The following is a 25,806-nucleotide window of genomic DNA, read 5'->3' on the forward strand; positions in this document are numbered from 1 at the left end:
ATAATTTGACACAAAATATTGATTTAAAAAGGAGTTTATTGATTTAAAAACAATTGTATTGCTTCTTCTAAAGAAAATAGTTTGGTCCGTCTCTACGGTTAGAATCCTGCGTCCATAGCAACGCTCTGTTTTTCATGGCAACGGTGTGTTATACTTAGCAGCGTCTGTTATCAAGAAATAACACACCGCATTCTACATTAGAATTCAACCAAGCCATGTAATAAGTTATATTATTATTTTTCCACAAGAGGTCGACAAAGACACCAATGTAAGGTATTTTGAGCTGAATTAAAAGGGTTATGTGTGAAATAGTGTTATTTTGAATTTAAGTTGAAAGAATGTGAAGAATGTGCTTAAATTACTACATTACTATTTATTTATTATTTATTGATCAAATCTAGTCATTTAAAGTTAAATAAAATAACAAAAAAAAAAAAATCCCCAAAAATTGCATTAAAAAATAGAAAAAAACGCGAGGGAAAGATGTGTTACAAAGAGTCGAGGGAAGGTTAAGGGTGAAATATGACCTAGATGTTTCGTAGATTCACCCTAATGATCCAATCCAGAACTTAAACAGGAAATTGCAGTTCATCTATGAAAATTCTCACGTATTTGGGCACTGTTGGGTTAAACAGGGTTCCCACACCTTGGTTAACTTCAAATTTAAGAACCTTTCAAGGACTTTCCAGGTCCAATATTCTCAAATTCAAGGACTTAAAGGGATAGTTCACCCAAAAATGAAAATTCTGTCAGTAATTACTCACCCTAGTAATTAGCGCGTCTGTGTTGCACGTCACCACGTAGGCTCACTATTGGCCGACGCTGGTCATGTGTGATACGTGGTGACGTGCAACACAGACGCGCTACGCTTAAACACTACGTGAAAAGACCCGAGGCCCAAAGAGAAGGAAATGAAAAGTGGAATAAAGTCGTTATTTTTGTTTGTTTTTGCGCAAAAGTATTCTCGTCGCTTTATAAACTTAAGATTGAGCCACTGGAGTCACTTGGACTATATTAACGATGTCTTTAATACATTTTCTGGGCCAGCCAGTTTCAGTCCCTTAGAAGCCTATGGAGGAGTGAGACAACTCTCAGATTTAATCAAAAATATCTTAATTTGTGTTCCGAAGATGAACGAAGGTCTTATGGGGTTGGAACAACATGAAGGTGAGTAAATACTGACAGAATTTTCATTTTTGGGTGAACTATCCCTTTAATGTGGGGAAACATTTGTTGTGTTCAACAACAAACGTTGAGGTACCATAGTAGTTTTATGTGTGTGAACGTCATGGCAATGTAATGGCAACACAAAGTACCTCACGTGGGAAACACTTAACGTAACGCGTAAATGCGCGTAACTAACGTAAATCAAGCAAGCTAGTATTCATAGGCCACGAAGTGTTGGTGAAATAACACTTTCATCCGACCGGAGGGAATTATATGGATTTTTTTTTTCAGAAAACTTCTTGCACAAAATAAATTCAAGCACTCTCAAGGACCTGTATCTATGTATGTTTATTTTCCAAAACTTTCCAGGGCCTGCAATTTTTTTTTCAGATTCACACACTTTCAAGGATTTCAAGGACCCGTGGGAACCCTGGTTTAATCAGGAAAGTCACAGGTGGAACGACTGGTTAGTTCTCTTCCACATTCGAGTTGGCTGAATTTCCTGTCCCAGCGTGACAAACCTTCGAGTGGTAGTTACGGTGGCTGCTTTGAGAGAAAGCCCTGCCACAGTTTCGGCAGCGATGCGGCTTCTCTCCGGTGTGAACCCGTCTGTGTTTTCCCAGCGAACTGGGCTGAGTAAACCGCTTATTACAGATGTTACACGCATAACCCTTCTGTCCTGTGTGAGTGAGCTTGTGAGTCTTCAAAGACCCCTTGAGAGTGAAAGTCTTCTCACAAACGTCACAACTGAACGGTTTGTCTCCAGAATGTGTCAGTAGATGAGTCTTGAGATGCGTTCCTCGTCGAAACCCCTTCCCGCAGAGCTCACAGCAAAAGGCTTTGACTCCCGTGTGGAGCTGTTTGTGGGATTTGAAGGTGTTTGAGTGCACGAAGGTTTTTCCGCAGTCCTCGCATCTGAAGGGTTGTTCACCCGTGTGCAGCCTTTCGTGTGCCTTGAGGTTCCCCTTCTGAGCGAAGCTCTTCCCGCAGTGTTTGCACGGGAATGGCTTTTCTCCAGTGTGAACTCGCTGATGGTAATCCAGGTAAGATTTGGTGAGGAACCGGGAACCGCACTGCAGACACACAAAGTTCTTCTCGCCACCGTGTGTTCGCTCATGAGATTTGAGGATGCTCATCAACGTGAAGCTCTTGCCACATGTGGAACAGGTGAATGGTCTCTCGTCACCGTGACTCGTCATGTGATTCCTCAAGTGGTTTGGCAAGCGAAACGTCTTCTCGCAGAGCTCGCATTTGTGAGGTTTTTCCACCTTGTGGATTCTCCGGTGGATTTGGAGGAGGCGACTGCGGGCGAAACGCTCTCCACACTCTTGGCAAGCGTGAGGTGTTTCTCCACTGTGGAACTTCTGCTGGTGTCTTCTCAAGTTATTGAGGAAGGTGAAGGTTTTTCCACAGGTTCTGCATGTGTTCTGCTCATCTTTTGCATTCAGTTGCACTTCTTCAGTAGTGTGTGTAGTTGCATCCAATCCTGTTCCGATAATGTTGGGTACATCCAGTGTGTCAATGTTTAACTGGACTGAAATGTCATTTGATTCGTCTTTGGGGTTTGGTTGGTTTCGTTCTTCTCTTTGATGGTCTACAGATTCAGTTTCTTCTGCACTGGGCTCTACTGATTCTGTAATATGAACATTGCATGTTTATTAGGGTGTAACAATATATCGTGTCACAATATATCACAATACAAAAATGCAACAATATGTATCATGGATAGTGACAATATGTATTGTGTATAGTTCGACCAAAATAAGAAATTAAAAAAAATTAAAAAAAATTTCATTGTTTTAGTGTCAGTACTACATTAAACTACTATACAATGTTAAATAGAGGTCGACCAAATCATCGGTTTTGCCGATATATCGGTACCGATAGTTGATTGGTGGAACTATCGTTGGCAAAAATCCACACCGATAGTTTTTCCGGGTTGCGTCCATTGCTGGATCGGTCATTACACAGTCATTACACAGTAGGAGAGTGCTGAGAAGAGACTGCTGGCATTATACAGAACGAGAGCGACCTCTAGAGGACAAATAACAAACTTTCACTGGCTGAGATGTTTACGTTAACACGTGAGGCACAGAGATCACAGAATACAGAATGAATACAGAACAACACTAAAGTACATATTGCCATGTCATTATAAAGTATTTTATTTGTTGACTAAATGCTGCATTAGTAGAGAAAGAACAGAAGTATGCTTGCCGTCGAGGCTGAGAGGACTTGCATTGTAGTGGCTACCTCAAGCGGTTAAAACAATGTGACAAAAACACACGCAAACCTCAGCCAAATGTTTTTTGTCACAATCGTTACCATCTATTTGCATTAGTTTATATCCAGCTGGTCACTTTTATGCATTCATTAGCCGGAAAAAAATTATATTTAAAGCTAGTGACGTGATTGCTTTCTCAACATTGATATGTTCATGTCAGAAACATAAACAAATCAGAAACGCATTCGATTTTTTATTTTTTTTATTTTATCACTACAATACATATTTTTATTTTGATTAGATAATCATCAAGTGCTCTAAAATAGAAGCAAACAAAGTGAGAGACTGTACATGTAATATAGGTCTACATTTATGTAATTTGAATGCTCTGGCCTTTTCAGATATTAAAATATGGCCATATTTAAACATGATTCCTGTGAAATGGTAACACTATACAATAAGATTACAATTTTAGCATTAACTAAGGTTAATAAATGTTGTAGAAGTATTATTCATTGTTAGTTTGTTAATTTCAACATATACATTTTAAATTGAGTTATGATTTTTATTTTATCTGTTATTACCTAACTTAATGTACTATGAACTAACATGAATGATCAAGGTACAATTGTATTGCTCAAATATTATTACATGCAGTAAAAACGTATATTGCATAATGCATAGTTCATGAAAGCTAGCTAATACATCCTTGTTAACAAATGGGACTTTTGCAAAGTGTTACCTGTGAAATTTACATCGGCTGTTTCTAGGTTATATAGCTAAAGAAACACACATTTGACCGGTAACACTTTAATGTTTAAATTATTTTCTGTAGAGTTCATTCTGTAGAACTTCTCATTTTAACATATTCATATTTATATATTTATTAATTTAGCACATTTCAGTTCAGCACTGTTTCACTTGGAGTGTTATGTTTGTTTTTAGCCAAGTCCAAACATATTCATTTACACACACCATATAAAATCAAATTTAGCCTTTTAATTAAATTCAACATTTTCTGTTAACCTTTTACCATATGTCTTGGAGAATCGCAATAATATCGTATCATGAGTTCAGTATCGTGATATGTATCAAATTGTGACATAAGGGTATCGTTACACCCCTAATGTTTATAGATATGATATTGGATATTTAGGCCTCACATTAACATATTACACCACATGCATTAATGTGCATGGCACAAACATGCCGTCAGTACCATCAACAGCAGGAGATTGACCCTCTACGTGTTCCTCTTCATGCCCAAATGCATCCTCAAATGTAAACTCAGGCTCTTCCTAGATAAATACAAGACTATGTTAGTTTAATGTACAGCAAGTTATAGTTTGTATTATATTGTAAACAATTACAGCAGGTTTACTTCAACAGTCTGAGGAAGATTTCCACCAAATGTGGTGCAATCCTGGATTCCTGAGGTGACATCTTCCTGGTTTCCTTCTACAACAATGCATTTTTCATGTTTAATCATTTAAAACATAATTTAATACATGATTTATTTACGATAAGAACGACCTTTGACGTGTTCCTCATCTTTGGCATTGGGGTATTGGGTCTTGAGTGGTTTCCCCGTCCCATCAGACTGCTTGTCTATGCTTTTGTTGAGTTTATCTACTTGTGTAAGATATTTTCTTCGTCCAGTTGATGCTTTATGAAGGATTGTGCAGATGTGTTCAGCTGTTGAGTTTGTTATTTTCCTTATAGCATCTGTCAGATTCTTCTGAAGCAAACAACACATATTAGTAACTATAACTGTGAAGGTAAAGTTTAAAGTTCTGCTTGCCTAACTTTTTAACACGTATAACAGATTAACTTAATGTAACTACGCATGTACTATCAATGATCAAAGCTCAAAAATATATTAAGACAATGTTTTAATTGAATACCCACAAGCTGTTTTAATACGTGCAATAATATTTCAACAGCACACTTCGCCTTAAAAAGTTTACCGTTAATTATTAGCAATAAAATGTATCTGGTAGTTCAAACATTAACTGTGGCAGTTTAATATTAGTCAGTTATTAGTCGATGCTTCTTCAAATGTACATATTCTTCAGTGCTTATTATAAAAAATAAAAAAAAATAACAGAAGCTAAGGAGATTCCATATTAATTATTTATAACTTACAAGCTTACTTTACAGCGATTAAAATAACTATAAACTATAGTATGTTTAGCAGTAACTGTTTACCACGGTGATTTTTAGTAAAATATCTTATTCTTTACGAATTTTAAGACATCAGCAACGATATATTTGAACGGACTTACCAATTTGATATCAGTTTCTGTATTTGCATTTTGACGTTTTGACTGAAAAATATCAAGTTGACAAATTTCTTTCACTATAGATGAGACTAAACTGTCCATTATTGTGAGCAGTTGTTTCTGGATAGAGAGTTCATACGACATACTTCTATTCCTTTGATATATCATTAAAATGTTTAATAAAAAAGGCGACTACTATCACTGATTCATTTGTTTTGCCAAAGTCCCTTCGGTTACTGTGTTGTGACGCACGTGAACGCGGATTCAACGGTTGATCAGTTTCCAGTCCTGATGCATTTCAAAATAAAAGTCACCTATTAAACCCTATTTTTTTTACAGTCTATGATTAAACCTCATGAAAATGTAAAGACCATCGATAAATCAGCAGCAATGGCAAATGTTTTATTTATGCAACAACATAACCATAAAAAATATTTTAACATACTAAGAATTGGGTTTACAGAAACATCAGATCAGTCTCAATGTTTGTATGGCATTATGGATTATATTTCTTCAGCTGATTCATGAAGCCTGGGTTTGGCTGGATGGAAGGCCGGGCAGTTTTCACAGAGCTGAAGGCTTCATCAAACGACTTCTTCTCCTGGGACATGAGGAACCCGATGACGACAGAAGCAGAGCGAGACACTCCAGCGTTGCAGTGGACCAGCACCACTCCATCCTGAAGAACACGCAGATCAGAGCTTATAGACACACACACACACACACACACACACACACACACACACACACACACACACACACACAGACAGACAGACAGACAGACACACACACACACACCTCTCTGTCTTACACACACACACCTGCTGACTGGCTTCCTTTATGAACTCAAAACATTGAGGGAAGTATGAGGTGATGTCTGTCTCTGGAATATCCATCATGGTAACAGTCTTATATGTGAAGAGATCAGGAAACACGTTCTGGACCCCATACGACACATTCAGCACATGAGTCACCTAAAACACAACAGATATATTTGTGTGTGCGTGTATATAATATGTGTGTGTTTGTGTGTATACACCCATTTATGTATGTATATATAAATTTAGTTTTATATAAATTAGCTGGCCTAGTTTTATAAAGTTTATAAGTGGCTTTAGTAAGATATATAAAATAAATAATATAAACATAAAATAACAATAAAAACCTCACTACCTTACCTTTAACCTTTTCAATGTTTCTATGTCATGAGCTGCATCCTGGGATGCTAGAAAATAAAAATTTGACAGTTAGAGGTTAATACTTAATGTGCTATATATATATATATATATATATATATATATATATATATATATATATATATATATATATATATATTATCATAATCCAACATTATTTTAAAGTTTGAATTTACAAATTTATAATTTACTTCGTTTTACAAAAAGTAACATGCTAATGCCATTTAGACACTGTTGATACATTGGAGTCCATTAATAAAGTAATAATTACCATGTTACAATGGTATTACCGCACTTTACCAAACACAGTGGGAGTTTTGTCGGGTTTTCACAATAAATATTACAAATAGACATTAAAGACAAAACGCACAGAGCAGGAGGAAGGGTCTTATGATGCCCACTTGCAGGTCCAGGTTCAAGTCCTGCACGAACCCGCACGCCGCGTCACTCTCGCGCTCCGTATCGCGCGTGACGTGGAAATCATCGCCGCGTCGCGTCTCCACGAGTTTCTCGCCCGTTACAGTCGTGACGCGCGTGATCTGCTTCCTCAGACGCGCCGCGGAGAATCCCTCGATCTCCTGCGAGAGAGAGTTCATCTCTACGACACTGATCGCACCGCGGAACTAAAGAGGAAAGGCTGTAAACAAAGCGGGGAACCCTAAGCTCGGTGCACCCTTTAATTTCAAAATAAAAGCCCCTGACCATAATTTCCACAAAATACAACGTTCGTTTAATTCGTTACTAATGAATCTGAAATATGGCCTTAAAACAGTGTAAACATTTCCAGGAACTCTGTGGATCAGTTTAATAGCTTAGCATTAAAAAAAAAAAAAAAAATTATATCTTTGTATAAATGTCAAATTCTATTTCATTTACTAATACCAAGTTAACATTAAACTACCACAGTTTCTGTAGTGACAAATCTTGTTATAGATCTCTAGTTGTCTATAAAATCGGCATATAATTTTATATATATATAAATCATTTAAAATCATTTTTATATTTAAATAGTTACAGTACCATCCAAATTAATTTTATATTCCACGTAATATAAAACTGCATGCATTATAATTGTACATATATTAATTATATGCTGTTTAAAATAGTATTAAATAGGCTATATTATTTTGTAGGATGGGGCAATGCAGAGCCATCATGTCAACAGACATTATTACTTATATTTGATATTTAATATATTCATATAATTTAATTATATATTGACCCACACTGGAAACATTTCCCTACAAAAACTAATAAGTAAAAAAATTAAAAACATGGAGACAAGCTCTGTTAAATCCATAACAGAGCACATATTTTATTTTTCAAAAGAAAGTTTATTTAAAACCCACAAAAATGAATTAACAAAGGAAAAAAATATTTTGTAAAACCTGCTGATTGGCATTAAAAGAAGAACAGTTTCCTCCACATTTTCATCTTTGTATTGTAAGATAAAAAGTTTGGTTCAGTCTCGTGATTCTGTATATCAGATTCGATCTGTTCCCGGTCCTGTTGAAGAGAGGTTTTGAAGTGCTCATATAAACAGAACTTAAGTCATGTATATAAAATACAAATGCATGTCTGTTTCAGCTTGATAAAAGATCCTTTGGGTTGTCCTATAAAACAGCTGCATGAACTTCAGTCCAAACAAACACTTTCTGTAAGTAAAGCTGGGTGCGTTTCTAATACGGCATTCTTTATGTGTAGAACATTCAGATATGACATGCACTGAAAAATATGCAGCTCATAAAACATTGATTAAAAACGGCTGAGAATGATTGAAATTGGCAATGATTGATTTGGCATATATAGTGTAAACGGGTTTTATCTGGTGATCCATGGGAAACGCATGCATCTCGATCCAGAATGACTAAAAACATGCTGTAAATGGTTTGATAAGAGTTTTCTCTTGGCTTCAGAAGCACTCACGATTGGCACAGTATTTTCCACGCTCTGATTAAAGTCTATGTAAACAGGGCTTCGTGACTTAAGGCTGTTTGTCCATTAGAAATGCATTGGAGATGTGTAGAAATGAAGGCACTCTTTAGACGGTCTCAGTGCAGACAAAGGGTGGAAATCTGTCCTTTTCAGGCAAACATGGTCAGAGAGATCCACTGCGAGAGAGAGAGAGAGAGAGAGAGGGAGAGAGGGGGAGAGAGGGGGAGAGAGAGAGAGGGGGAGAGAGAAAGAGAGAGAGAGAGAGAGAGAGAGAGGGAGGGAGGGAGGGAGAGAGAGAGAGAGAGAGAGAGAGAGAGAGAGAGAGAGAGAGAGAGAGAGAGAGAGAGAGAGAGAGAGAGAGAGAGAGAGAGAGATATGACACAAATGCTTGTTTCCTTCACACGTCAGTGTCAGTGTGTTGTTTCAGTGTTCAGTTAAAGTGTGCTGCGGCTGCTGATGTCGTGCACCAGGTAAAGCAGAAGTAGTGTGTGTGAGAAGTGTTCATGAAAGTGAAGTGAAACCTCAAAGAATGTGAGCGACACAACTCCGTCTGCGTCTGTGTCCATCGTTTTGAAGGTCTCTGAAAAACACAGACGCCTGAGTCAGCTTTATGTTATGACAGAATTGCTGTATTATTAGACAGAGATTCTGTTGAGATATGTTCATGTAATGATTTGTTGTTATGAAAACAGCAGAATACTTAATTACATGAATTCTCTATATATTAGTAGTCTCTTCAGCTCATCAAGGCTACATTTCTTTGATCAGAAATGCAGTAAAAACAGTAAAAATTGTGAAATATTATTGCAATTCAAAATATCTGTTTTCTATGTGAATATCTAGTAAAGTGTAATTTATTCCTGTGATCAAAGCTGTATTTTCAGCATCATTACTCCAGTCTTAAGAGTCACATGATCCTTCAGAAATCATTCTAATGATGATTTGATGCTCACAAAACATTTATGATTATTATCAATGTTGAAAACAGTCATGCTGCTTCATATTTTTGTGAAAACATTTTTTAATTCTGATGAATAGAAAGTAAAAAACAAAACAAAAAAAAAAACAGCATTTTTTTTAAATAGAATCTTTTACAACATTATAAATGTCTTCACTGCAGGGTTATTATTGTTAATATTTAAATTAAAAATATTAAAACATTTATGTTTATTGAAATAAAGCTGAAATAAAATAAAATATAAGTATTACCCGTATTTTCCGCACTATAAGGCGCACCGGATTATAAGGCGCACCTTCAATGAATGGCCTATTTTAGAACTGTTTTCATATATAGGGCGCACCGGATTATAAGGCGCATAGAATAGAAGATACTGCAGTCAAACGTTTGACTGGGTTTGCGTTATGGAGTGGTCACCAACCTTTTCAAGCCTAAGATCACATCCAAAGTCCAAATGTAAACCAAGATCTACCACTTGCAGCAAAAATTATGAAAAAACAAGTGGCTGAGCTGTGAAACCTTGTTCGACGCGTCCGCATGAGCGCGAAGGTAATAAAAAAAACTAATATCCGTCGGCTCGGGCAGATTCGGATGCGGAGGCGCGCGCGCGGCAAAAAAGACGCCATTGTAAAACAGCGCGCGCGTCTTTCACTGTACATGTATGTGGTTTATTTTAAAGGTAAACTATCTTTGTAGTGTTAAGAGAAGGACAGGTGGCGATTGTTTTTTTTTTCACCTCTGCCGGGCGTTAGAGAAAATGGTCGCATAGATGCATTAGAGAAAGAGAGTAGGCTATTTTCAGCTTGACACTATAAATCGCTGTTTTTCTGCACTAAACAAGGGAATTTTGCCAAGATATTTTCAGAGATAAGAGAAAAGATGTTATAGAATAATAATTTAATGAAAAAAAAAATTGACAAAAAAATGACATTCAAACTATTTTGGAATTTAGTGAAAACGGCCCAGCGCGACATCCGACGGGTTTTCCCAGATCGCATCACATATATAAGGCGCTCCGGATTATAAGGCGCACTGCCGTTTTTTGAAAAAATTAAAGGCTTTTAAGTGCGCCTTATAGTGCGGAAAATACGGTAGTTGAAAAACGTAACTAAACGTAAGGCAAACATTTTTTTTAAATAAGTTTAAGCACTAGTAATTAATTAATAACTGGAAATAAATAAAAGCTCAAATAAAAACAACTTAAACCTAAATAGAAATATTTGAAAAAAAAAAAAAGGGAAAAAAAAAAAAAAAAATAAATAAATGAAATGACTATTACTAAAACAAATAAACTGAAAATAAAAAGCTAATTAAAAAAAACATGAATAAAACTATAATAACTCAAATAAAAACTAACGCTGCTTTACCGGAACCAGGAAGTATGACCATATTAGCCCGGTTCTGTCAAAACTGCATTGGCTCCCTATTAAACATCGCATCAATTTTAAAATATTGCTGATCACTTACAAAGCACTAAATGGTTTAGCTCCGCAGTACTTGAGCGAGCTCTTAACGCATTATAGTCCGTCACGTCTATTGCGATCTCAAAATTCCGGCCAGTTGATAATACCTAGAATATCAAAATCGACTGCTGGCGGTAGATCCTTTTCCTATTTAGCACCAAAACTCTGGAACAGTCTTCCTACCATTGTCCGGGAAGCAGACACACTCTGTCAGTTCAAAGCCAGATTAAAGACACATCTCTTTGACCTAGCTTTCACATAATACATTATAGACTTCTATAATTTAATGTTAGGCTGCATAGATTAGGTCAGCCGGAACCGGGAACACTTCCCAAAAATCCTGATGTACTCGTTACATCATGAGAAGAATGGCATCTACGCTAATTTTAGTGTCTGTGTTTATCCCGAGGTTTTCCTGCAGCCTGCCGGATCCAGGCCGTATCCAGATCTGACGAAGGACCTTCGCCTGGACCGATGACAACGCAGTGCTGAAGTGCCAACTAGTCTCTCCCTATGGAGGATCCCACTACCACTCTACAGATAAGGCGTTGTCGGGAAAATCCGTTTCGCGTTCCTACCCCAAAGCAACAAAATAAAATTAAATTCTTTATCAAAATTTATAGGGAAAGACAAGTACTTTGTTTAGGCTTGGCTTGTAGGGAATTCCAAACCTGCATATATTCAAACGCACATAACTATAGAACTCATTCTAAATGCTCATGTGAACGCCACAACGTTTCTCACAGATTCGCGTTTAAAGTCTGTGTAGAGGGATTGGTGTCGTCTTAGCGGCCCCTAATTTAATAACAAATGATCATTGCGACGGAAGCAAATCAATCAAAACTAACTTCAGATGGAAATAACTTAACTCTGCTGTAAAGCCGAAACAATCTCTGTTACCTTAAATTATACGCTTATCTCTGTAAAGCTGCTTTGAAACAATCTACATTGTTAAAAGCGCTATATAAATGAAGATGACTTGACTTGACTTGACTTTACTGTCACTTTTGATCAATTTAATGCATCCTCACTGAATAAAAGTATAAATATCTTGCACAAAAAAATCTTCCTGACCTCAAACTTTTGAACAGTTGTGCATATATTTCTACATAATCTATTTAATCTTTGCGCATTATTGAATAACAAAAACAGTACAAGTCTAATATTTAGGACAAAACAAATTCTCCAGCCCGACTCACTGAACATGGTCTCCAGCCGCACTAAACAGGTGACAAAGTTGTCGAAATCCACAGAGAGGTCTTGCTCCGTGTACCGCAGGATGATCAGCTGGAATAAATGATTGTTCAGCTTAAAACCTGGAGGAGGAGAGGAAGAGAAGAAGAGATGAGTGCCGTTTCCTCTGTTCTGTTTCTATCGTCCAGTGTAAGTCAGTGTACCTGCTGTTTCCAGAGCTCTTCTCATCTCATACGAGCTCATCGTGCCGGACTTATCCAGGTCATGGTCTCTGAAGATTTGCTGTGAACAGGTGGAAGACTTTATAAACTGAGCAGAAATAACTGCAATATGAAGTCGGCAATAATTATTATTATTATTATTATTATTATTATTTTGTTTTATTTTACAGAACAACAGTAAAATTATAATACTAACATTTATGGTTGTCTTAATTTTTTTGCTTTCAAACATTAAACCATTGTGCTTTTATTTTGGCGGGAAACTGCAGGGAGATCTTACACTTCTCTATTAATAAACGATTCTCACTACAAATTTGGCAAGATAGTTGGCACATGTTGCGTCCCAAAAGCGACTCAAACACACAGAGTAGCATTTACTGTGAATCGAATCTGAAAATGAACACAGTGATGTGCTTTACTCTGAAACATGCAGCGTGTCAGACTATATATTTATATAATTATATATAATCACAACAACCATTGCAATTTGATGATCACACTAAACCATATCACATGCATTGTCAAATTCATAAAAAACGAACCAGGCAATTGGCGAATAATATAATTTAAATGCTGTTTTTTACTCGCATTTGATGCTTTTTTTTAATTACTTAAGGTCGTTTCACAATTACAGTGACAAAATCCTGTCCCTCCCCCACTAAACCATTTTTTCCTCGGATTTACATGATTGATTCAGATGGTTCATACTTTTCAGTTTGGATAATACAGAAATTTGTATAATCCCATCCCTAAGTATATTGCTATATAAACACAGGTGGTTTGACCAGTTCATGACCTTTCCCACCTTCTCTCTGACCCTGAGAATTAAACATGCTGCTTCTTCTGCTGCACCTTTAATATGTTTATATGTAAATGACCTGTGTTGTGACTGGCTGACCTGTGTGCATATGAAATAAGTAATGTCCTGTTCCAGCTTCTGAACACTGAATAGCTGTTGATGTGTAAATGTGTTGACCAACTCGTCATAAGAGCCTTCACTAAAGACTATCTTTGAAAAACATGAATATAATATAACATCATCTCACCAGGTAGCGTTTAATCTTTTCCCACAACACATGAAACTCTGTGAGTCCGAGCTTCCCGCTGCCGTCCGCCTGAAGCAAGTCAAGGACAATAAGAGCAAGACCAGCAGAAATACAGTCAGAACTGTGAGAGACAGAGAGGCCTGAACGCGATCAAGACTTGACATCTAAACACTGCACTGGCAAAATGTATCTGGTGACAAAGCAAAAGAGGATAACTCATATTTGCAGATGAGTTATTCTGCATTAAATATGTTTTGCATTAAAGCAGAATCTGTGGAAAGGATACGTCCATGAGGTTGATCATGCTCCGACAGGACTCCTTCCCGAAGCCGTCTGTCTTTAGATCTTTATCTGTGGAATAAAGACACAAACACAGACGAGTGTTCACGACTCATCATGTCCGGTGATCAGTCTGATAGTTCATTTAAAGTGCCGCTATTATGCAATGTGAAAGGTTCCTAATTTAGTTTTGGAGTCTCCTACAATAGATCCAACATCCAAGGTCAAAAAACACCTGCATTTTCTCACAATACACACTGCAGCATCAGCTCTTTTCTCTCAGTGTCTGAAACGGTTCGATAAAGGATTCGGTCTCTCTAAAACCCGCCTTTCTGAGAGCTTTCCTCTGCTCTGATTGGTCAGATGACCCAGTCTGTTGTGATTGGTCGATTGCTTACAGCGTGTGTCGGAAACGAAACGCTCATTACCATATCTGAATTTCAGATTTTCAGAACAGTAAGGATGGCGTCGTTTTATCATATCAATCTCATCCTTTGGAAGTGCAGCAAAGTGGATTTGCTTTAAAAAAGCGTCTTCTCAACACGACAACACGAACCAAACTCTTCCAGTCTCCGCTGCAACTACAGTGTTTGAGGGCGGGGCAAAGGAGACGTTATTCCCCAGCAGCCAATGAAAACCATAGGCTGGAATTATGCAAATTAGTAACAAACCTTCATAGAATCGAGTAGAAAGTGAGACTGGAATTACTGACGACTCGTTTCAGGATGTTCAGAATCATAAGGGTTTTTTTGGAAACAATAGCTTCATTTTTCGTTCACTTTGATCTTTGAAACTTTGCAGACCTTTTACATTCACAAACAGCTTCATTACACACTACATGAAAGAGAAGTATCAAAAAAGCATAATAGGGCACTTAAAATGTTATTAGCTCCGTTTCAAAAACTAGTGAGAGATGGCATACAGTATTCAGCCAAATTCTATGAATAACATAACTGAATCAAAAATATAATATAGAAGTATGACAGTCAATTCTTATAAAAATAAAACAAAAACACTATTTTAAGTTTATTGCTCAATATTCAGATGCAAATATGCCAGTAATTTGAGAGCGTAGCAAGAGTGAGACGACTGACTACAGAAGTATATGCTATCGATTTATTAACCTTTATTTAATTGCGTGTAATTTAGGACGCAGTCTTTGTGGACAGTAAAGTGGTTCCCTAAGGTTTGGAAATCAAAGCTACTGTGTCTGTCATGTGTGCTTGTGAAGACTCACGTTTGGAGATGATTCTGTTCAGGATGGTCTGCAGCTCCGTCACACTGATTTCCATGTCCTAGAAAACACAATCACACACATGATTTCTGTAGCAATGCATCATAATGTTGAACGTCTGCACACAACAGTTGTGTGTGTGTGTGTGTGTGTGTGTGTGTGTGTGTGTGTGTGTGTGTGTGTGTGTGTGTGTGTGTGTGTGTCTCTCACCGGTCCAGCCAGCTGTCTGAAGAGACTCTTAAAGCCGGCATCAATCTGACTCTCATGCAGATGTTGCTGGAGAGAAAGAGAGAGAATACTGTGTCTGTAATGATTGACTGATAAAATAACAGCGTATCACAGCACCACTAACTATTAAATACTATTAACTTAGTTTACACATCAGGACTAGATCTTTTATTTAATGAATTTACAGTTTTTGTATTTTGTATAGCAGCACAAACACACTACAGCTGCGTGTCGTGCCAAACTACAGCCTTTAGCCAAGACTATATTGACAATGCAGTGCAATCTTACTTATCTTATTGCTTAAATATAGAAATGTGTCTCAAACTGATCATCTCACCTCCTCGGGAATATCAGCCGTGACTTTATCATCCATTTCTCTGAAGGGTACAAAGACAAAATACATTATCAGCCTGTGATTCTATGAGTGGATCATTTTCTAGCATGTAAAGTTTGGCAACAGTTCTTCTAACCCTCATTGATAGATCTTGACCAAAAATGTAAATACATGTTGTGATGTTATTTCCATCAAGAGGTGCTTGACAATCTTGTGTTGTCAATGCAAGAGTGCAGCTCTCTGTAAAGTCTCCTCCAGCTCATCCCAAACACTTTCACTGAATTTAAGCTTAAGACTCAGAGGAGCCGATTCATGTGTGAAAAATATTCTTCATGTTCCTCCCAACCATTGTTTTACTGATGAATCTTGCCATTGTCATCCTGGAATATAGCCATGATGTGTCTTCCTTCATAGTTGTTTAAGAAATGAAAAGCTACACACTCCATCAATTAGAGTTAGAAGAACTGTTGCCAAACATATAACATGCTAGAAGCATAATAATCACTGCAATAATGATCCAGTCATAGACTCTTAAGCATTTGCCTATTCAAATCCAAACAGCAATTTTTTGTTTTTTTTTGGGACGGGCAGTGTGTATATACACATTTTGATGTTAGATGCAAAACTTGTGATTAATCGATTTGACATCACTAATTAAAAGTAAAGCTTGTTCTGATGGCAAAAAAATATTGCAACATAAGAGCAATAATCTGCAACATTTTTTCTCCTTGACAATGCAAAGCAAATCAAATCAGAGAGATTAAAGAATTAAAGAAATGTTGTTGGGCATCTTCAAAAAAACAAACAAAAAAAAAAACAAATACAGCAGAGGGAAGAAAAAAAAATAATTAAAAGTTTAGTTAGAAAGCCAGACTCAGACATATCCCTGCCTTTTAATTCCACAAAAACAAAAATATGGATAATATATGATGCTTTGAGTGACAGCATGAGCTCCGCTGTTTGCAGTAACAGTTAAAACAGATAAATAATGCAATTTTCATTGTCTTTTTAAGAAAATTATGCTAAATAAATGTGCATGGCCAGTGAAAAATAATTCTGGACCCCATTAACAAGCCTTATTTTTAATTCCGACTAACAGCTGTAAAATGCTGTAAAATGCAGGACTCACTGTGAGTCGGCTGGTTTCTCTGAGAAAACTCTGAGCACGAAGTCTCCCTCTTTGTTGGGCTCGAAGGTGGACGGCACGATGATGTACTCTCCGGCCGGCAGACGGAAGCGCGAGCTCACCTCCCGCAGGTTGATGAAGAGCTCGGAGCGAGCGCTGGACGCGTGACTGAGGAAGAAGTCCCGCTTCAGGTGCACGGCCGACCTGCCCGTAAACTGAGCAGAGAAATACACACAACATCAACTGTGGGTTGTGTCTGATCTACATGATGCTTTGGTCAAAGATTGGGTCTCATACACCAATCATGAGCACATGTGAATTTGTGTGTGAAATCAGTGTACAAACGTTTTCACAAATCATGGTTCATCAATAACTTTCTTACTAAAATGCATTCTAAATTTACAAAGAAAAAAAGAGTGGAGGAAAGCCCTTATATGGAAACAGTTTGTGGGCATTTTAAGCAAATTACTAACCTTGGGCATGAGGTGGCTCATTTAGAGTCCAAATTCATTAACATTAGAACGAGGTTAAGAACATATTCACATGCGTATGCATAGGTTGAGAATTAGGCAGACATTTTTCGTGAGAAGTTCTCCTGTGAGTATAAATATGAGTAATCCATGCAACTATAAGTGAAACAGACCCAGTGTCCTCAAGCTCTTCAAGATGATCTTATTTACCTTTCCGGACAAAATGCTTTATCTCTCCATGTTCTACAGTGTTTCAAGACCTTCAAAACTCCGAAATATCTCACAATCTAAAATTCACAGTCATTCAAACGCCTCTGATCGTACCTCATTTGGCACCTGCAAAAATAAAGGTGAAAAAAAAAACGACCGATCAAAAAGAGCAATCAAACAGAGAGACAAGAACAAGTGAACACAAACTTCTACAAGTTAAACAAAAGCGATCTGCTTTCTGACCTCATAAATGGCGAACCCGATGGTCTCCATGTCCTGTCCTTCTCTCCGCTTCTTCCTGCGGTCCTTCTGCATCAGCGCCACCAAGAAGCTGCAATCTGATTGGCCGGGAGAATCCGGATGTTTTAAGGCCACCTTGAACTGAGGGTTGATCCAGAACGTGGCTATGGTTTATGGGAACAAAAGAGGATGATGAGGATTTCACCTTTTTTGCAGACACTAACTAGAGTTGGGTATCGTTGAACTTCAGTGGTTCCAATTCTGATTCTGAATTGATTCTCGGTTTCGATTCTACTATGTTATAAAACAAAACTTTGACAAAAAGTCAAACATTTAGATATCAAAACATTCTGTTGCAGCTGAATACCATGAACAAAAATCTACAGCCTAAAGAGCAACTAACTAATAAGCTAGACTAATATAAATTGAACTAATATAACATTATTAAAGACAAATATACAGTCAGTAATACAATAAGTGCAAATCAAAACTGAACAAAGATCAGAAATTGAAATCAAATGTAAAATAACACTGCACAGTTTTCTTTTTATAAATAAAACACACATTAATCCGTATTACATTTACAAAGGTAACTCAGTCAAGATCAGTGAGTGATAATATTAAAGGTGCAGTATGTATTTTTTTTGACTGTACTAAAGCACAAAAATACGAACATATGTTTGCAGAGATTTAGTAGTTCACATACTTGTTTCTATGGAAAACAATCCTACAGCCAGTTATTCTACTTTGAAATATGCGTTCCGAGTCGGAATGTGTGTTTTTGTTTTGGTCTGTGAGACTCCGCCCACTGCCAGTTCACCCAATAATATTCCGACACCCTGGGTTGCCATTTGGCAGAAAACACAGAGTATTGTAGCCATGGAAGCCAGTAAACACACAGAGATCGCAGATTATACGCTGATTTCACGCAGCCGTTATTTTGAAATCGAAAGCGAGGCTCCGGTGGGAAGAAAACCGGAAGTGTCGCCTTTAATCACAGGAGAGTCGTGAATGCGATGGCGTATTGTTGTGTTTAATGATGTTGTGTCAATTCTAAAACTGTACATACATTTCTTTTGTACTTTAGACTATATACAGTGAAATTCATTAATAAATAAAATATTTTTTTTATATAATTCAGAAAGTAAAAAAAGAAGCAGGAATGAACTATATAAATATCCTATATTGGATATTAACATCCAAAAGTGTAAATCGCGGCAGCAGCTTCAGGTTGGTAGTCCAAAGGCATTGTTGTTTATCTTTACTTCCGGGGTTTTTCCCACCGGAGCCTCACTTTCGATTTCAAAATGGCGGCTGCGTGAAATCAGCGTATACCTGACCTAAAAGCCTCGGGATCCATCTAACAAGCTCTATGTCCAGAGGCATATTAAAACGTGGATAAATCAACTCATCAACGTACAGTGTAAGGCTCGTCGCGAGCGTAGAGTCTGAGCAGGAGGGGGCGGCAGAAACAAACCTTTCCAAAAAACTATTTGGACTACAGCAGGTATATTACTTTAAGGCTGCTGTCACTTTAAGACCTGACGCACGGATCCAATATACTGTTACACGTGTGTTTTCTTTCTCAACTGTTTACGTTCACTTAAGACATAACCGACTGTGTTTGCAAGGATATTTTGCAAGATTTAAGACGCGAAAGAGAAATCAATTCAGTATTTGCACATTATATGTGAGGCGTTTTTTGTGCACGCACTCTGGATGTGCCCAGCATGGTAAACAGCGCCGAATTCTTCTTTTTCACATCTTCTTGCGCTTGAATGGTTTAAAATCACATTAAAATGCGCACAATTCCGATTCCGCTTATCGATTCCTTTCATTTTATAACAAGTATTGGATACGTTTTTCGATTCCCAACCCTAACACTGAAGGCAGTGATGTCCTTCTGCGGATGCTGTACCTGGGAAGTTCCTGCAGCCGCCAGCCGTGCTGCCTCTCCTCCACTCGCCCTGATAGAGCGACGTGCTCCACTTCTTCACCTGACTCGCCTGGAGAGCGTCTGGCGTCAGGTTACAGATCTCCAAGCGGCTGAACTCGCGCAGGAAATCACTGAACGACATCCTGAGAGAGAGAGAGAGAGAGAGAGAGAGAGAGAGAGAGAGAGAGAGAGAGAGAGAGAGAGAGAGAGAGAGAGAGAGAGAGAGAGAGAGAGAGAGAGAGAGAGAGAGAGAGAGAGAGAGAGAGAGAGAGAGAGAGAGAGAGAGAGAGAGAGAGAGAGAGAGAGAGAGATGCAAACGATAGCCTGTGACCCTTAAAAACTAGATCACTCTCTTCATCCTTCCTTTCTGAGCGAGAAGATCCAGACACACTCATTTTCAGAGGTGCTGAGTCATTGATAGGTCGTTGCCAGGGTGTTCTATGTGGTTTCTGGTTTATAGGGTGTTGCTAACGTGTTTGTAGGGCATTTATAGGTCATTGCTAGAGTGTTCTGTGTGGTTTCTGGTTTCTAGGGTGTTGCTAAGGTGTTCTGAACAATTTGTATGGCATTTATAGGTCGTTGCTAGGGTGTTCTGTGTGGTTTCTGGTTTTTAGGGTGTTGCTAAGGTGTTCTGAACAATTTGTATGGCATTTATAGGTCGTTGCTAGGGTGTTCTGTGTGGTTTCTGGTTTCTAGGGTGTTGCTAAGGATTTCTAAACAGTTTGTATGGCATTTATAGGCCGTTGCTAGGGTGTTCTGTGTGGTTTCTGGTTTCTAGGGCATTTCTAAGGTGTTCTGAACAATTTGTATGACATTTATAGGTCGTTGCTAGGGTGTTCTGTGTGGTTTCTGGTTTCTAGGGTGTTGCTAAGGATTTCTAAACAGTTTGTATGGCATTTATAGGCCGTTGCTAGGGTGTTCTGTGTGGTTTCTGGTTTCTAGGGCGTTGCTAGTTGTTCTAAACAGTTTGTAGGGCATTTAGGTCATTGCTAGGGTGTTCTGTGTGGTTGCTAGGAGGTTGTTGAGGTGTTCTGAATGTTTATAGACCATTGAGAGGTTGTTGTCAGGTTGTTGTGGTGATTCAGGTGGTTTCTAGGGTTGTTGCTATGTAGTTGCTAAAGTGTTCTGAATGGTTTATAGAGCATTGATAGGTCGTTGCCAGGGTGTTGTTCTGTGTGGTTTCTGGTTTCTCAAGGTGATGATACACAGGGCAACTTTTTGAGCAATGTTGCTGGGCAATGTTGCCGTCAACGGGTAACCAGATGAGACACAGGGCCCACGACCGATCTAAATTATCCAGATATAAATTTATTGCCCATTTTCAATGGGAAAGTGCCCAAGCAACAATCGCTCAGCAAGATTGCCCAGCAACATTGCTCAAAAACTTGCCCTGTGTATCATCACCTTAAGGCTTTGCTGAGGTGTTCTGAACAGTTTGTATGGCAATTGTAGGTCATTGCTAGGTTTTTCTGTGTGGTTGTTGAGGTGTTCTGAACGTTTATAGAGCATTGATAGGTTGTTGCCAGGTGGTTCAGGTGTTCTGTGTTGCTGCTTGGCTGCTTCTAGGGTGTTGCTATGTGGTTGCTAAGGTGTTCTGAACAGTTCAAAGGCATTTATAGGTTCTTGCTGGTGGATCTCAACCTTTTTGACTTCAAGCCCAGACTTTTGACTTCAGCTAATTTTAATGCTTCAGAACCACTATGGTGTTCTGAGTTTGCTAGGTGGTTTCTAGGGTGTTGCTAAGGAAATCTAGGGAATTTTTCCCACTAGTACGGCTGGAGAATAACTGCTAATCTAAATCTGTCAGATCATGATCCACTCACCAGAACTCTCCGTCCTCGCTGCGGTTCTGTAATCGGCCCCGGACGGAGCGGTCCACGTTGTCCCATTCCCGAGAGCTGAACACACACGCCAGATCGGTCATCACAACAATATCATCACAGTAAAACAGACTCTATCAGTTCGCTTGCGCGTTTCTCACTCGTCACTCCAGGCTCCCGTCCACTCCACTTCCCCCCACGGGTTCCTGATGCGCACCAGTTTAGTCATGTTTCCTCTGTAGACCACCTGATCAACACATATTTCATATTTTGATTAGGAAATACATGCACTGAACAATCTTCCACAATAAGACCAGAAATGTGTCCAATGTCCTTTTTGATTTATATTATTCTCTCTCACTTGGATTGATTTCTGGGAAATTGAATATAATATGCAGCCATCAGGGATGGCTTTCAATATGCGGGAGACTCCCGGAGCTTCTAAGGAAAGCTGGGATGCCTGAATTTCACTCACATTTATGCATTTGCCAGATGCTTTTATCCAAACTGACTTACATGGCATTAAAAATATACATGTTTTAGTAAGTTCATTCATTCCCTGGGAACTTTATCTGACTTGAAAGCATGACAGGAACCTCAAAGACAGATATTCTGCATCTAAAACTGGCTAGATTGTTGTGTATAGTAAGTGTTTTAGTGTGTCTTTGTGTCTCTGGCTCACCTCTTCCACTCCAGTCACTGAGTACGCGTGACCTTTGACCAGCTTCTTAAAGGTCACCGCCTCCATGTCAAACTTACTGGTGATCTTGAGGACAAAAAGAAGCGTAACGCAATCAGACAATGAACTTCAACACCCTCACCAATACAAACATGAGCAAAATAATCATACTTACCAGTGTTGTCATCATTAACTAAAACTACAACTAATTAAATAATTTAAGGAATTTATATAAAGCTGAAATAAAATATAAATATTAGATTAAAAACTTGTGCTTGTTCCTCTAAACGTGCCAAAGCTTTAAAAAAATAAATGTTTTTTTGTTTTTAGAAATTCTGTGTTGTGTATTTTAATTTTTCTGGTAATCAAATGAAGGCACAAAACAATAATTTATCTTCTATTTAAATGAAAATTAAACAAGCCTTTTAATTTTTTGGCAAACAAGTGCTACACAACAGAGGTTTACTGTTAAAATTATAACATGGAAGAAAATGAGTTTTAATAATAATTGTATTATTGTTAGTATTATTAAAAGTAATAGCAGTATTACATTAAGATGCACATTATATATTTTGACGGGTTGAAGTGTAGACCTCCTTGTGTGATGTGAGGATAGTTTCTCTCAAATGAAATGTTGTCAAAGTGAGAATATTACACTACAAAAGGCAAAAAACTGTAAATATGATTCCAGCATGTTCTGCGTGTGAATAAACGCTGCCTTAAAAGTATCAAACTCGATACCCAGCCCTATTTAACAAACGATATAAATGCAGCCTCATTGTTTTGCAAACACAAACACAAGTGTCTGTGACTGTACAAAGCTCATGAATATATAACGAGGCTGCTTCTGACTGGCGTTCTGTTGCTCATTGAGAGGTGTTCAAGCATGAGGCCGAGTGTGAGAGAGAATCAGCGCTCACGTCTATCGAGCAGCCCAGCAGCGAGCCTCTCTCCACGGCCCGACTGATGATGCTGAAGAGGTCAGAGGGCGCTTTATTCAACTCGTACATCTCTGTGACCCCGCCTGTGAAGTCCTCAAAGCCCTCGGACGTGCTGCCGCCCGACAGAGCCTCGTAACAGCCGTTCAGCCTGGAAAACAGAGCAGAAGCTGAGCGAGTGCAGTTCAGCTGTGTTTGATTCATGTGTAGAGTTAGGGATTATCAAGAGGTGATCGTGCGTTAGCCAGTGAAGGGGGGGGGGGGGGCTTTTAGCCCGGCTTCCAGAAATGAAATATGGACTTGTTTTGTGTTTGAGAAAGGTCTTCAACGTGTTAAAACATACAGGGGTCACTGAAGCCAATAGTTTAAGGGACCATTTCTTTGTTAAAGCCGTACTTTAGACTAAAGTGCAGCTCTCCTTCAGAGAAAGAACACATTATCTTGATGTTTTGAGACGACTCTCCTGTTTATAGTTAGAGCCTGGCCACAACCTTGGAAAGCTGTGTGTCGATAACTAACTTCAGGGTCCGAGTGTCAGATGCATAATCAATGGAGATATGCTTCAGTCTATCTGTATATGTGTGGAAAATTACTGTTTATCTTTCTTAGCCAATCAGAAACTGCAACTTGAAGCAAGGACGTAGTTCAGACCTTGGTGAAGGGTATAACTGCTGTGTGTGTGTGTGTGTGTGTGTGTGTGTGTGTGTGTGTGTGTGTGTGTGTGTGTGTGTGTGTGTGTGTGTGTGTGTGTGTGTGTGTGTGTGTGAGAGAATGATGAAACTGCAAACTATCTCCAGTAAATCTTTTCTTCAATTTATTATAATTCTGACTCCGGGTCCTCTTTCAAACATCTGGTCCTTGGGTCCTAAACTGTTAACCCCTAACACAATAGTTTGGCCTAGGCTATGGAATAGTCTCCTCTTATCTGTGAAAACGTCACATTCTGTTCATGAGTTTAAATCTAAATTGAAATCTTATTTTTCCTTTCATTGCTTTCATTGCTTTATCTTATTTGTACAGCACTGTGGTTCAACTACTGTTGTGTTTATCAGTGCTTAGTAACGAATGAATGAATGAATGTTTACTTGGCGTAGGCCTTCTCCAGCAGAGCGCTCCAGAACTCTCCACCCTCCGCTGAGTGAACGAACAACAGCTTCCCATCCTTCACCGGCAGACGGTCATCAATCACCACGTCCAGCCACTCGCCGAACTGCCAGAACTACAGAGACAGAGAGAGAGAGAGAGACAGAGAGAGAGAGAGAGAGAGAGAGAGAGAGAGAGAGAGAGAGAGAGAGAGAGAGAGAGAGAGAGAGAGAGAGAGAGAGAGAGAGAGAGAGAGGAGAGGGAGAGGGAGAGGGAGAGAGGGAGAGGGAGAGGGAGAGGGAGAGGGAGAGAGTTTCATATAAAAATAAAGGTTCTTCATGTAAAGGATAATGTACATCATATAGAAGCTTGGTTTTGCCATGGAATAAAAAAAAGGTAATTGCGATGTTTTATTTCACGAATCTGACATAAAAGTTTACATCTCACAATTTTTACTTTTTTTGTCTCAGAATTCTGTTTCAGGGACACAAAATATTCAACCGTTTTAAAGTCTTACTTGTTTAATATCTTATCATCATTGTACGACAATGCACAAAACGATCATTCTTTCTAACAACCTACTATTAATAAAGTCCTCCGGTTTCACTTACTTAGTAAATAAGTGAGAGCGAGTGTGTGGTGTGATTCGAGAGACATGAAAGAAGCGTCTTCCTCAAATACCCGGATGAGCCTCAGTATACAGCGTTGCTCTTGATAGCGGTCATTATCAGGTTCAATGTCATGACTGACCAATCAGAATCAAGCGTTTCAGAGTTCCACCAAAGGTTATTTATGGTGGAAAAAGCTTCTTTAGATTTTCAAAATGTTCTTCACACTAAGAAAAAATGTTATTTTAAGAAATAACTGCTCATTTAAAGGTTCTTTGGGAGCCAAAAATGGTTCTTCCATGACCGTCCAGCAGGTGGCTCTCACTCTCACACACACACACACACACACACGCACGCACGCGTACACACACACCTCACAAAAACAGCAGTCTCTCTGCTCCTGTAATCACTGAATCACACATTAACTTATAACTTACAGTTATCAGTTATCCATTAGGATAGAGATAGCATTCTACAATACATGATAATTTAGTGCCAATCTGTTAAACATACTTTGTAATGATTTTTTTAGGAATAGCATCCACTGATCATTGAAAAAGGTGGCTGCACAAACATGATAAAAAACAGAGATAAAGCATCAACTTCACAGATAATGCACATCCTTTGCAGTTTGTTTTGTTGCATTAGTGCTAAAAAGTCAAAGAAAGAAAGAAACTAACGCTCTGAACAAATTGGCTTGCATGCACATCATAATGTAATTACAACTTCAACATTTCATGTTCAATTGAAATCTGATTTTTTTTTATATATAAAAGGAAGACTATGTAACTTTTTTGTAAAAAAATAAATAAAAAAATTATAGTGTATATAATGGGTGAATTCATCTTCCAAACCGTGTTTTTGCCTTCTGAATCACTCCGCGACACCTCTACTAAGAGTTTATATTTGGACTATTTTAGCGCGAGCAGGACGAC

At 38.3% G+C, this 25,806-nt stretch overlaps 3 protein-coding genes across 6 annotated transcripts in view; all 3 read right to left on the reverse strand.

Moving 5' to 3' along the window:
- Positions 1-1,499: 1,499 nt before the first annotated feature.
- LOC307154956 (uncharacterized protein) lies at positions 1,500-5,961 on the reverse strand. 4 transcript variants are annotated; one of them, XM_079865203.1, is made up of 5 exons: positions 5,677-5,961; positions 4,925-5,126; positions 4,773-4,849; positions 4,611-4,689; positions 1,500-2,800 (listed from the first exon to the last, which is right to left on the reverse strand). In XM_079865203.1, the coding sequence occupies exons 1-5, from the start codon at positions 5,839-5,841 to the stop codon at positions 1,635-1,637; spliced, it is 1,689 nt and encodes a 562-aa protein (XP_079721329.1). In that variant the 5' UTR covers positions 5,842-5,961; the 3' UTR covers positions 1,500-1,634. The 4 variants fall into 4 exon arrangements, with proteins under 4 accessions (XP_079721329.1, XP_079721330.1, XP_079721328.1 ...); XM_079865204.1 differs by having other exon boundaries at positions 4,773-4,846; positions 4,925-5,129; positions 5,677-5,949; XM_079865202.1 differs by having other exon boundaries at positions 4,925-5,129; positions 5,677-5,949.
- Positions 5,962-6,048: 87 nt separating this feature from the next.
- dusp19b (dual specificity phosphatase 19b) lies at positions 6,049-7,509 on the reverse strand. The gene is made up of 4 exons (XM_079867950.1): positions 7,240-7,509; positions 6,852-6,898; positions 6,495-6,647; positions 6,049-6,352 (listed from the first exon to the last, which is right to left on the reverse strand). Exons 1-4 carry the CDS (start codon positions 7,463-7,465, stop codon positions 6,170-6,172), a joined length of 609 nt encoding a protein of 202 aa, XP_079724076.1. The 5' UTR covers positions 7,466-7,509; the 3' UTR covers positions 6,049-6,169.
- A 637-nt stretch (positions 7,510-8,146) lies between these two features.
- Positions 8,147-25,806, reverse strand: part of capn1 (calpain 1) — a 31,062-nt gene continuing 13,402 nt past the window's right edge. The window contains exons 5-22 of the mRNA XM_079865167.1: positions 24,266-24,399; positions 23,163-23,331; positions 22,246-22,329; positions 21,725-21,810; positions 21,567-21,641; positions 19,726-19,886; positions 17,811-17,971; positions 17,682-17,693; positions 16,891-17,102; positions 15,765-15,804; positions 15,410-15,475; positions 15,203-15,260; positions 13,973-14,037; positions 13,687-13,755; positions 12,623-12,701; positions 12,425-12,541; positions 9,326-9,384; positions 8,147-8,980 (exon numbers count right to left, since the gene is read on the reverse strand). Coding sequence (XP_079721293.1) covers positions 8,954-8,980; positions 9,326-9,384; positions 12,425-12,541; positions 12,623-12,701; positions 13,687-13,755; positions 13,973-14,037; positions 15,203-15,260; positions 15,410-15,475; positions 15,765-15,804; positions 16,891-17,102; positions 17,682-17,693; positions 17,811-17,971; positions 19,726-19,886; positions 21,567-21,641; positions 21,725-21,810; positions 22,246-22,329; positions 23,163-23,331; positions 24,266-24,399 — 1,674 coding nt within the window. The 3' untranslated portion in view covers positions 8,147-8,953. The remainder of the gene's footprint in view (positions 8,981-9,325; positions 9,385-12,424; positions 12,542-12,622; positions 12,702-13,686; positions 13,756-13,972; positions 14,038-15,202; positions 15,261-15,409; positions 15,476-15,764; positions 15,805-16,890; positions 17,103-17,681; positions 17,694-17,810; positions 17,972-19,725; positions 19,887-21,566; positions 21,642-21,724; positions 21,811-22,245; positions 22,330-23,162; positions 23,332-24,265; positions 24,400-25,806) is intronic.

This window comes from Squalius cephalus (genome assembly GCF_949319135.1).
Source record: "Squalius cephalus genome assembly, chromosome: 3".
Classification (NCBI taxonomy): domain Eukaryota; kingdom Metazoa; phylum Chordata; class Actinopteri; order Cypriniformes; family Leuciscidae; genus Squalius; species Squalius cephalus.